At 35.1% G+C, this 12,971-nt stretch overlaps 1 protein-coding gene across 1 annotated transcript in view; it reads left to right on the top strand.

The window, feature by feature from the left end:
- CCDC172 (coiled-coil domain containing 172) overlaps nt 1–12,971 on the top strand; it is a 30,028-nt gene that overhangs the window by 1,881 nt on the left and 15,176 nt on the right. The window contains exons 2-4 of the mRNA XM_005874556.1: nt 72–157; nt 9,894–10,010; nt 11,199–11,364. Of these exons, the coding sequence (XP_005874618.1) occupies nt 72–157; nt 9,894–10,010; nt 11,199–11,364 (369 nt within the window). The remainder of the gene's footprint in view (nt 1–71; nt 158–9,893; nt 10,011–11,198; nt 11,365–12,971) is intronic.

The following is a 12,971-nucleotide window of genomic DNA, read 5'->3' as shown; positions in this document are numbered from 1 at the left end:
GTGCCCGAGCCCTGGCTCCAGCCACGGGCCCGGGGAGGCCGCTGTGCTGAGCCCTTTGCTTTGTCTGACAGTCCGGGCGGAAGTGAGCAGATGCCGGGACCACATGAGGAAAGCGGCCGAGGAGCTGAACGAGGAGAAAATCAAGTTGGAATCTAAGGTATTGGCCATGGAGCGCGGGCTCCTTTCTCACTGGAAGAGGTGTTTTCACTTGACTTTGTGAAGGCGGTTTTCCTACCTAACTCGTTGCCCTCCCAGGAGGAGGCAGGCTGGCAGGCCGGTTAGCTAGTGCCCCGTTGCCCGGGGATGTTTAAAGTCCCGAATCCAGTGACACCGTCCAGTCTCCTATGAGTTTGTCCTAAAGAAGCCAGGGTGAGCGATAAAGAGGTCACTGTCCATGTTGGGGATGGTTAAAGCTTGACGGGAGCGGAATGTCATTGGAAAAGAATGATTCCGTGAGCAGTCGGTGCGGTACATGCGCTTTGAATCATCAATAATGTAAGAAGCGGACTGTGTTGATGCAACAACTGAATGTAACTTTCAAAGGAGTCTCTGTCTTTTGTTTTTTTTTCAATTCTCTCCCACGTTTTGGACGTAACTTTTCACCCCAAAGCATGTGTTTCCCACTAGCATTTCTCCCTTTTCTGCAGCATTTGTAAAGTTGTTATGTTAACTAGAAGCGAGGGAATCTTATGGCTTTTTGAAGCGGGGCGGGGATAGGATTGAGGGGAGGCAAAGCAGTAGGAGAAACGCATGAGGGGCTAGGGAGCATTTGGGCAGAAGGGAGAGAGATCTCCCAAAGCAGAGGCCTGCGGCCTGGGAGGGGGGCGGGAAACCATTGTAGGCTTTTGATTGGGAACCTGTGTGAGAAAAGGGATTTTCAGAAGCTCGCTCTGGGAGGATGGGAGCGAGGAACATCGCTCAGGTGTATCACAGCGAAGGCCTTGCTATGGGCAGGGACAGACAGTCACGCAAAACTATTTCTTCAGCTCCTGAAGATACACTAAGCAAGCAGTGGGGAACGGGAGATCTGTTTGAGGAAGTCTGTTTTCTTAAACTATGTTTATTTTAACTTAGCGCTGTGAGGAATTTCCATGTCCTTTTTTTGAACAAAGTAACATGGATCCTCTCTCTACCCAAGAGCTTCTGCTCTTACAAATCTGCTGGAACATCACCCTGAAGCCCTCCCTCGGGCATCTTGGAAGAGATGTTTTGTAATATTCAGTGCACCACCTTCCACCTTACAATTAAACCATAGGTACCAGTGTTTGCATCCACTTCACTATTGTGTAAGCACTATATCTGGAATTTTTTCCTTACCCATTCTTTATTTCCACTGCCTATATCCCATGCCTAGCACATAAGACATTAGCGTTTTAAGTGAATTAGTAAGTACCAATGATGAGATAATAGGGAGAGTAGTGCTGTCTTTTAAAATAGAATTTGGAACTGTTATTTAGTGAAACCTTAGGTCCCTTTATGCCTGTGAGTAGTGGATAAACTAGCTGCTAAGAGCAGTGCTGAAAGCGAAGAGAATGGGCAAAGCATTAACAATGTCATGATGTAGCTTTCTTTCTCTTTAAAAAGAATGAAGATACTTTCAGGATTGGTGACTAGAAGCTATTAGAAGTGATAGGCAAAACGTATACAACTAGGTGATGCATAGCTAACACTTATTGAGCACTTCCTATATGCTGGCATTGTTCCATAGGCTATACCTGCATTTACTCCATTAATCCTGGCAGAATCATGTGATGGGGTACCATCCTTAATCCCTCTTTCTAGGAGAGGAAACCAAGAGGTTAAATGACTTGTCCGTGGCATATAACTTAAACACAAACTACCATAATGGAAGTATAACAGCATATTTTATTAAAACAGATTTCTGAAACTCATCTTGAATTTCTTTTTTCATCTATAATATTATATCTACAGCTTTTACGTCTAGTTTAGGGCATTATTTTTAAAAGGTCACTTGTGTAAGTTTTTATACAGAATGTATTTTTCCGGGATTCATGAAGATATTGACCTGACAGGTAACAAATCAAATGTTAAAGAAAAAAATTTACTCTGAATATTTCTTTGAAAAAAATTAGGTTTACTCTTTGTTAGCAGGCTGTTTTGCTGGAAAATAGAAATGTAGCTTATTGATATATACACGTACATAAAAAATGATGACTCAAATATTTATACTTGAGATAAGAAAGAGCAAATCCCTAACATTGTTAGAAACATTTGCTGAAATTACTAATTAATATAGCCTCATAAATGTGCATTGCTTTTTAATGAGCTCATATATGTGGGTACTAATACAATTATAGCCTACTAATAAAATTAACATATGAGGGTCACAGTTCATATAATAGTAATTTGTAATTTAAATAATTTGATTTATAATATAGTCAAAATGGTATGTGTGTGTGTGTATGTGTGTATGAAGGTTTTAAAAGTGGAAGCACAATTACAATGTAAGTGACTAATGGGAAGAACTGTAGAAGTAATCATAAATTGATTTCTTGTTTCTTTTATTCGCAGAATTAATTATATGTCTGCCAATAACAATGAAAATATATTTACTTACATATTTGACTTGGCATTTATTGATCAATTTATCAAGTAGAAGCAGCATAAAGAGAAACTAGAACATAATTTTAGTAGGCCAGTGCTTGAGTTAGTTGTACAGTGATACATTCAGAAATATTTTAAGCATTTATTTTAGAAGTTGCTCGTGGTCAAAAAATGTATTTAGGAAGTACAATATTCACTTTTCTTTTGTTCTGTAAAACCCAGGTAGCATGTAATTAGAACTTGAATGATAGCATTTGCCTTTCAGGGCTCAGTGAATTCTTTAAAATATGTGGTTGCAAAAGTCTGATATTATATGGTATGAGTACATTGCGAATTGGACGGCCACGGTATGCCTGGTTAGGATTGGTAATATGCAAACAGAAAGACAAGAGCAGGATTTGCATTGATGCTTGCCTAGAGTTTCGGAGAGGTTTTCTAGCACTGACAACAGAGCAAATTAAAATTAAGGAATCTCAAAATATTTGTAGTTTCTTTTAAGCACCTTTAAGAATGTGTTATGTTTTGAAAATGGTGTATCGTTAAAATAGTGTATCGTCAATCTTTATAAATATATATATCAAACCTAACATAGCACCATACATTCTGAAGAGGAAGTAAATGGAGGAAAGTCAGAGGTGATTTTGTTTGTGTTTTTTCTTTTCCCAATTTTAACTTACTGCAGTAGACATCTTAACAATAATAATATATTATGAACTCTTAGCCTGGCTGGTGTGGCCAGTGTTTGGGTGTCGACCTATAAAACAAGAAGTCACGGTTTATTTTAACTTACTGCAGTAGACATCTTAACAATAATAAAATATTATGAACTCTTAGCCTGGCTGGTGTGGCTCAGTGTTTGGGTGTCCACCTATAAAACAAGAGGTCACGGTTCGACCTGGTCAGGGCACATGCCTGGGTTGCAGGCTTGATTGTGTATAAGGCAGCTGATCAGTGATTCTCTCTCATCATTGATGTTTCTCTCTCTCTTCTCCCTTCCTCTCTCTGAAATCAATAAAAACATATATTTCTTAAATGTTATGAATTTTTAAAGTAAAATTATATTGAAATAAACAAGTAACTCAAGGTGCCTTCTTTTACTGCCTTACTTAAAAATGTACACATTCCTTTTCTTTAATTGATAAAAGTTAAGAGGCTTCTCAGAGCAGCAGGCAATCCCATATCCATTAGTACTCTATTACCTAATTAGGGAAAGAGCAAAATCACAAATTACTATCATTTATACTATTGAAATTGAGATGTTTATTATTTAAATTTAATCAAAGAAAACTTTATATCCTGCTTACATTTAATGTTATTTAAGGTCTCCAACCCAATTTCTAGTATTCTTGCAGTATACTAGTACTTGACTGAGGTATGATCTTTTCTTGCTCATGTGCCACATTTTCTTATTATGAAGAGGAATTGTATATCTTAAGGAATCGGTGGCATTTTATTGTTCTTCTGTTAAAAGCAGTACATGAAAAATCACTACAGTAAGCATTCCATTGTTTTATTTCGTGACAGAACAGGAAGCTGTAATGATAGGTAAGGTTAGATACTACCTCCTGAGTTGTCAAATAACATAGACGTCACCTTATTTAAAAGTATCTCCCTAATAAGAGTCAGCTTAAGAAGCATCATTCAGGGGTGAAGTAGGGGGTAGGGAGACATTAACTGGGGCATTTATATGCATATTGCATAGCCCATGGAGACAGTAGTGTGGTGAAGGCCTGGGAGAGGCAGGTGTGGAGTGGAGGAGGTCAATGGGGAAAGAAAGAGGACATGTGTAATACTTTCCACAATAAAAATAAATAAAAACACAAAATAATACTTTTGCTTTATTACTCTTTCCTTAATCAGCAGGTCTCTGGGAATGGGAGTTTTATTTGAGGAAAAGGAAAGAGTCATTTTTGGAGAATGAGGGTTATTTTGACAAGGGTGGAAGGTTGGCAATGGACTTTGGAATCCAGATGGGTTCAGAAAAGATGAATGAAAGAGGTCAAGGGCAAACTGGGTACATATAGCTGTGCCTGTGATCTTCATGCTGCTGGAAAGAATTTCTCACATAACCCTCAGTTCTTATGAGGTCTTATGAATTGTTTTGTCTGAATAATATTTCAGGATACGTTGAAAGGCTGCCTACCTCAGCTTCTTTGATTCAGACTAGTTACATGGCTTTAAATATAGTTCATTTCTCCTGTAAATGATAGGCAATGTACAGTTACATGAGACAGAAAACCCACATGTCAAAAGATGGGAGTGAATTTTTATTGTCTTAATTTGCTTCAATATTCATAGCCAGGAGAAGATAGAGAAGAGGAAGGAATGGGAAATATGTGACCATCACAGTAGGAAATAGATCAGATTGTTACTCTAAAATGGTATTTTTCTCTTTATCATGAGCTCCTCTTCACCTCTATTTCTTGTTAAGCTTTTGTGTTTTATTTTGTTTTTGCTGTTGTGAATGGGATCTTTTTCATGCTTTTTAAAAATTTATTATTGATAACTAGAAAAGATACAGTTCTTAGTTTTTGTTGTTTATTTTGTTATTTTTAACAGTTTCTCCGTAGATTTTGTTAAATTTATTAGGTATATAATAATGACATTTGCCCAAACAAACAAGAGAGAGAATTGTGTGTCAGCTCTTTGGATAATTATATTTCTTATTCTTTTTTCTTGCCATATTGCATTAACAAGAACTTCCAGGACAAACTTAAGTAGCAATGGTCTTACCAGGCATCCTGATAATCCTCAATGAAAAGGTGACAGATGAGCAAAGACTTGACTGAGGTAAAGGAACCAGCCACCAAGAGGCTGGGAAAGGGATTTCTAGGCAGAGAGCACCCAGTGCAAAGGCCTTGGGGCAGTATTCCTAGTATGTTCTAGGAATAACAAAACAGTGTGGCTGGAGAGGAGAGACTGAGGAGACTGGTGGAGATAAGATTGGACAGGGAGAAAGGAGTAAGGACTACTATGTGCTAATATTGAACTTTCCTTACTATATTAGGGTTACTGTGTCATAGTGAGTTATTCCTTAGGCATTGCATCTGTGGTGAAGAAATGTATTTATAAAAAATAGATCTAACTTTTTAAAAAACCTTAATATCTGCTATTGATCAAATATTCATTGATGTACTCTAGTGTTTAAAATGTCTTTTGTCTTAGTGATAACAAACATTTTTCCCCAATTGCTATGATCTTACAAATATGAAATCTGCATAGCTCTGTTTTCTTATGTAAAGTTGCCTCCTATACTATTGCAGAGCTTTTAATCAGCACAATGTCAGTTTCTAAAGGCTGAGATTATTTTAAACAACAGTAACCAGAACAAAGAGTAGCTCTGTGCTTTGCTTACTTGGATACAAGCATTAATTTTAAAACCTCAGTCACTTTAGATTTTCAAGTTCTTATAGTAGAAAAATACCTAAAGGCACCCAGGCAGCAAGAGTGACGAAGAGTCACAAGTCATGGCTGTGCTGAAACTGACCCAGTTGACCAGATAAGTCAGCTCAGTGGGAAAACTGTAAGCTCTGTTGAAAATCAAATATCCCAAGAGGAATAAAATAGGGAAAGGAAAAATATCTTTTTTGCTGAGAGAAGCAGAATTATCCAGGGTTGGCACTGCTATAAATGAAAATTTTCCGTAACAGCAATATTTTCTGACAAAGCTTGGCTATTTCATATGAGAATGTAACTTTAAAGCTGCATGCAAATACTTTTCTTCATTTGTAGTCATAGAAGAGAGAGCGATGAGAAAGAGAAATTTGTGTTACTGCTGCGAGGGCTTCCACCCTTTTCTCTTTATTGTTTGTAGCCCCCTGGGGTCCCTGCGTAACTTAGGAAATAGAGTCAGTAACTTCAAAAATATTTAAGTCATGATTTTACATCTCTTCTACTATCTTCCCAATTCTGTTCAAAAATATTTAAGTCATGATTTTACATCTCTTCTATCTTCCCAATTTTCATCTCCACCCATCACTGTTGCAACAAAAGAGAGGTAGAGTTTTCTGAGGATAATTTATTCTGTGAAATGACCTACCTCATCTTGTGATCCTATCAATATGTTCAGGAATATTTACCTAAATTTTACATATCAGTAAATCTGGTTTTCAAACACAAGAATAATTTAAGAAATTAGTTGTGATAGCAGAAACAAACAAACAAACAAAAAACGATGAGAAACCCATTTTGCAAATAGGTGGCCATGAAAAGCTATTTCAGTCCTTAAGAGTTAGTAACTTATACTTGGTAGAGAGGAACTGGGCAGATCCCAAAGTTTTTGTCCCTTTATTCCATTAAAATATGTAGACTCTCTATTAATAATATTAGACCCCATATGGTCTGCAGCCCTAACTGAATTGCTGTCCTCAACATGTAGTCAGCATATGTAGGCATCTATTCTTTCTGATGGTCCTGACTTGAGCTTTCCCAAACCCGTGCCTGTCTCTATTATGCTGCTCTAAAATGAATGTTGCTGTAATTTTTCCATAGTTACTGATTGTATGGGATTTTTTTTAGGTTGATTAAAAGAGGAAAATGTAGAAGTAAAGGATAAAGACAGGATAGTATAAGACAGGGGATAAAGATGAGTAGGCTGATTAATAATAATAAAAAAAAGCAGAAAAGACTTCAAAATGGATAATTCACATAGGATTTTAGAGAAAGGGGTATTATAGATATATCCTCCTTATCATTCTTTTGAACAACTGTCTACTTTTCAGTTTTGAGTATATAGGTCTTATTTTTCAGGTTATGATAAAATATTCTAATTCAATGCTAATAGTTTTCTTTAATATTCTTTCTTTTCTTTTTTTTGTAAGTGAATGCCAGCTTAGTGGTGATTTAGATTTTAGTTGGTGATAGCTGGAACAGAACACCTTAATTTCTGAACTTGAATAATAAATTCGCTTGTCTTATTACGAAATTTCTTAGTTTGATAACTAGTATTTTGTCAACTTGTGTGTTTCAACACAGGTCATTTACAACAGATCAATGGCAGAAATAGAATCAGGATTCAAGAATTTGGATTCTAACAGGCTTGATATATGAAATACCTTATTAGATGAAACCAAAATTTATCCAGCCCAATATTTGGTCTCAAAGCATTTTTGTAGGCATTCCTGGTTACCATCCATAATAGCAACTTGGAGATTTCGATACATACGCCAGCAACCTTCTCAATAAACTGGGATGGACCTACTCTTTGATAATTATTTTCCTTAAACTTATATTCTTTCAATTTACACTATTATCAGGGACTGAAGTCCCTTTATGATACCAGAAGTATTTATTACTTTGAAATAGTTCTAATATTTCCTTGTTAACATGATTTATAAGAAGGGAAGTCAAAAGACCCCTATTTTAGTCCTGGGCTTGCCCCTAATTAATTATGTAACCTTTGTTAAGGTATTTGACTTCTCTGGAACTCATTTTATTTGCATTTATATAAGAATATATACTACATAGCTTTGAAGTATTTTTTATTCTCAATAAATGTGATGGAATTCATGATCAGACTCTTGTTTGTCATTGTTACCAATTTCTATATGATTTTATAGATCTGAACAGATGTTTTCTAATCTGTATTATCAGACAGTGAAATATTAACTGCCCCATTCTCACTTCCCCCAATTTTAAAAGTACTCTCTGATTTCCTTTGGCCTTGTAAAATTCACCTCTCTAATAATCTTCTTCTATTGCAGTAGTTCCCAACTTTTTTTTGGCCATGCCCCACCTGAACATCTCTAAAATCCTGATGCTCCCCCTGTGACACATAATTCTTATTATTCAAAAAGTGAACTCCTATTCACGTGGAGGAAGCCTCAAAGGCCATGAACTTGGTCTACACAAGCTTCCAAAGAACATGGTATCCATGAAAGAGAAAAATAAAAGAACAAAAGGACAGTTGAAGTATTGAGGAAGAAATCACTAAGAAATTGTTAAAAAATATTAATAATATGAGTGATATGAAAAAATAGCAAATAAAGTTTCAAAACATAACAGAGAACTGAAATGCATAAATATGTCACAATATATATTTGTATACTGTATACAAGGCCCCTAGGACCATAAGAAGCACAAAAAATTCACTGTTAATAACTCATTCTTGAATAGTCAAATTGCCTCTTAAAAATCAAAAATCAAATTGCCCCTTAAAAATCAAATCCCCCCCCGTGGGCCTGTGGCCCACATTGGGAACCACTGCTCTATTGATGTCTTTCTTAAGACAGAATTGATGAGAACAGCACCAGGTACTGAAGGTGTGGGCAGATGTGCTATGGTAATATACGTGTGAGATCATATCTTCTGTTTAAGTTGGGCTATTTTTTAAAATGCCAATATTTGTAGGACTTTTGAGCCACATCATTTCAATGTCTTTTAGGCCCATTGCCTCTGGACTGGACTCTTTCTAAGCTCTTTACTATTCAATATCTTCTAGGGCAGAGATTTCACAGCCTGTCTCTCACAGCCTGACTTACAGCTAACATAAATCTTGCTTTCTGTAATTTAAATTAAATTTTTTTTTTTCTGTGGAGATAGGAATAGCCCCAAACTAGGAGTGATACTTTCTTATGAGGGAGGGCCAGTACTGAACATAGTGGAAAGGGCATTTCCAGCCCAGCATCGTTTTTAGCTTTTATATATCACAGCCTTCTGACTTTTATTTCAACATACATGGTCTCAAGAGATGCTATTTTTTATGGCCCAAATAAAATAACAGTTACATGTCTAATATTAATGTTTACTATATCTCTTTCTAGTTGGAATCAATTGAGGTACTAAAGTAAAAAATAAGTTCTCAAAACCCACTTGAGGATTTTAGCAGATTTATGTTTTATTTAATATATAACTATTGCCATGGGATTCAGTTTTTGCTTATGGTTTGTAGCTTTTATTTCATTTTATTAGTCATATCATATCTATGATTTATTCATCCATATCTTTCTTATGAGTGATGAGAACAGAAACTTGTTCTCTTTTTAAGGCTGTCTTGAAGCAGATCTCCATGTGTGTAGTCAAAAACCTTTAGTGCCTAAGTGAAGAAATGTGCTAGATATTGGAAAGGAAAAAGAAAACAGATTATCTGCGCTTGAGAAGCCTATAGTTTTATTGGGGGAAGAGATTATAAATACCATAACTATAAAGCACTTACAAAATATTATAAGATAGTACATATTAAGTAAGGTGTTTAATGTGAATTATAATTTGTATTTGAAGATAGTACAGAACATGTTTTATACTATATAGAGCTGTTCTATTAACTAAGGTACCCTAAAATGTATAATTGGTTCATTTGGATTTCTGATTTTTTTTTATTTTACTTTAAGGTTCAGCAGTTTTGTGAAAAATCCTCCCTCTTACAGCTTTTGAAAACTCATGAAAATGCCTTAGAAAGACAGTGCAGTGAAATTATAAACCAAAGGAGTATGCTTCTCCAAACCTTTGTAAGTCTCCAGCCACTTAGAGAAATCTATTTCACTAACTGTGTCTATTTGAATACACTTAGGTGTACTTTTAGAAAATTACCCACAGGCACGTTGGCAGATAGTCCTGTCAGATACAGAAAAGTATTAAGTGCTATTTAAAAACAGTTGGTAGTTTGAAAGAGTATTTATTGGCAAGGATACAGTATGCAAATTATTTGTAATTGTAATAGCATGAAAGAAACAGTGAAACTGATTTGAATTGCTCAGACTTCTAAACATTGGTTTTAAGGCTTTTGAAAAGCAGAGAGGTTTGCACTGTAGGCATATTTATGGATGTGGGTGAAAAGATGGATTTTGTTTATCTTTTTATCATAAGTCAGAGCCAGCAGACACAGTAGTTTTAAATGACAGGGGCAGTTAAGGAACATAACTTGTAATTAATTGACATTTCAAAGAAAATACATTATAAAATATTAAAAATATATATCTAAAGTCAACAGAATCAACGACCGGTGGTTTATGAATGGCATGGCCAGTTTCCAAATGTAGCTCATAATCAGTTGGCATTTCCTAGGAAAAAAAAAATAGAAAAATGTAGTAATGTTTGGCTTCTAGCTGAATCAAAAGTTTAGGTTCTAGCATTGTCCAAAGTTTTTGGAAATTCTTATTTCTACTGCATGTTGATAATTCATAAAAATGTAAGCTATTATTTAGAACTGAATTTGAAATGAATATATAATTTTGCTTTCATTGTATACATTTTAAAAGGTTTCCTTTGATTTCCTCATTTGTGTCTCTTTTTTATAAGGCAGTAATTTCTTTGCATATAGATTTTTATATTCAAGTTCGGTCATTTAATTATTTTACTACTAAATTTATAGTGCAGTGACAAAATGGAATATATGATTATAACTTTAATATAGAAACAAACATATATATAATGATGAGTGGTAGAGTTTCTACATCAATAATTTTCCCAAAACATTACGAATAAATCTTTCATGTGAAAATAGTTGGCTGTTATTACATAATAGCTTTAGCTTTTTATGAATATCACCAGAGAAGTAAAGCATTTTTGTGACAATACCGAGAAGTATAATGTTATATTTTGTTGTTAATAACTTCAAATGATTGCATTTTAAATCACAAAATAAAAATATTTTTGCAATTACTTCTTGTATTTGATCTTTTGTTTCTGCTTCTTAGGAGGCTACTAAGAAAAAAGTGATAGAGGAGGAGGAAAAATTTATTAAGGAAATTACAGACTTCAATAATGAATATGAAATAACAAAGAAAAGAGAGCTTTTGATGAAAGAAAATGTCAAGATTGAAATATCTGACTTAGAAAACCAGGCAAACATTTTGAAAAAGGGTATGACTATATAATATTACCTCATTTATCTGGCATTAATGAAATTGAGCTTGGCTTCAGATATTTTTGGTGGAGATGTCTATGGCATAAACAGGTGGAGACGCCCAGAAGGCAGGTGGAAATTTGGTTGTGAGGCTGATAAGAGAGAGCAGAGCTAGAGTATTAGGTTTGGGACTGAATCCAGAGGAGTTGGTGACATCATGCAGAGCAAACATGCAGAGGGAGCCTAGAGGAGAGCAAAGACCAAAGCTAGAAACTAGGAAAGCAGAGAATTTAAGGAAAGGAATAGAAAAAGAATTAGAGTAGTCAAAGAGGAGAACCAGTAGACAGTAATATTTTGGAAATTAAAGCAAAAAAAAAAAGTTGTTTGCAAATGAGTGTGAATCAAAATACGAAATTAATTTGACAATCAGAAGATGTCATGAATAGTATCATAGAGTGGCGGTTGAGGAAGTAGAGAATGAAAATACAAATGATATTAAATGGAAAATGAGTTTTTCATGGAAGTTGTTTTAAAATGTACTGTTGGATTCATTTAGTCAATGAAGAATAATAAACACATTTAACATTTTTATTGACTTAGAGCAGTGATGGCGAACCTTTTGAGCTTGGCGTGTCAGCATTTTGAAAAACCCTAACTTAATTCTGGTGCCGTGTCACGTATAGAAATTTTTTGATATTTGCAACCATAGTAAAACAAAGATTTATATTTTTGATATTTATTTTATATATTTAAGTGCCATTTAACAAAGAAAAATCAACCAAAAAAATGAGTTCGCATGTCACCTCTGACACGCGTGTCATAGGTTCGCCATCACTGACTTAGAGCTATTGTTATGAATATTTTATTGTGCTTTACATATGACAATTTTTATTATTATAGGTAATATTTACTAGGCATATGTCATATAAGAACCACCATCCTGAAGATTATAAATGTTAAAGTCATGCTGATTGAATTTAAATTGTAATTTCACCACTTAATTGATCTTGATCTTCGGCAAGATGTTTGACTTTTCTTTGTCTCAGTTTCCTCTCTTTAAAGTAGGGGATTTGCCGAAACCGGTTTGGCTCGGTGGATAGAGCGTCAGCCTGCGGACTGAAAGGTCCCAGGTTCGATTCCGGTCGAGGGCATGTACCTGGGTTGCGGGCACATCCCCAGTGGGAGATGTGCAGGAGGCAGCTGATCGATGTTTCTCTCTCATCGATGTTTCTAACTCTCTATCTCTCTCCCTTCCTCTCTGTGGAAAATCAATAGGATATATTTAAAAAAAAATAATAATAAAGTAGGGGATTTTAATAATGACCTTAACAAGGCTGTTGTGAGGATTCTTCTCCCTCTCTCTCATCCTCCTTCCCTCCCTCCTCCTCCACCATACTCTTTTAGATGCGATCATATAAGCTTTTCCCACTTTAATCTATTAATATAGTGAATTTTATTAATAAATATCCTGTTATTAACCTTACTTAGTTGTGGCCTCTTAGTCATCGAATGTACTTCTGAATTCTGTTTGATAATGTTTTTTTAAGATTTTTGTACCAATACTTATAAATGAGATTAATCTTAAACACAAATTTTTTAAAAAAATATTATAATAAGTATTACA

This window comes from Myotis brandtii, unplaced genomic scaffold, assembly GCF_000412655.1.
Source record: "Myotis brandtii unplaced genomic scaffold, ASM41265v1 scaffold441, whole genome shotgun sequence".
In the NCBI taxonomy this organism is placed as follows: Eukaryota; Metazoa; Chordata; class Mammalia; order Chiroptera; family Vespertilionidae; genus Myotis; species Myotis brandtii.
This window is presented reverse-complemented; position numbering and strand designations above follow the sequence as displayed.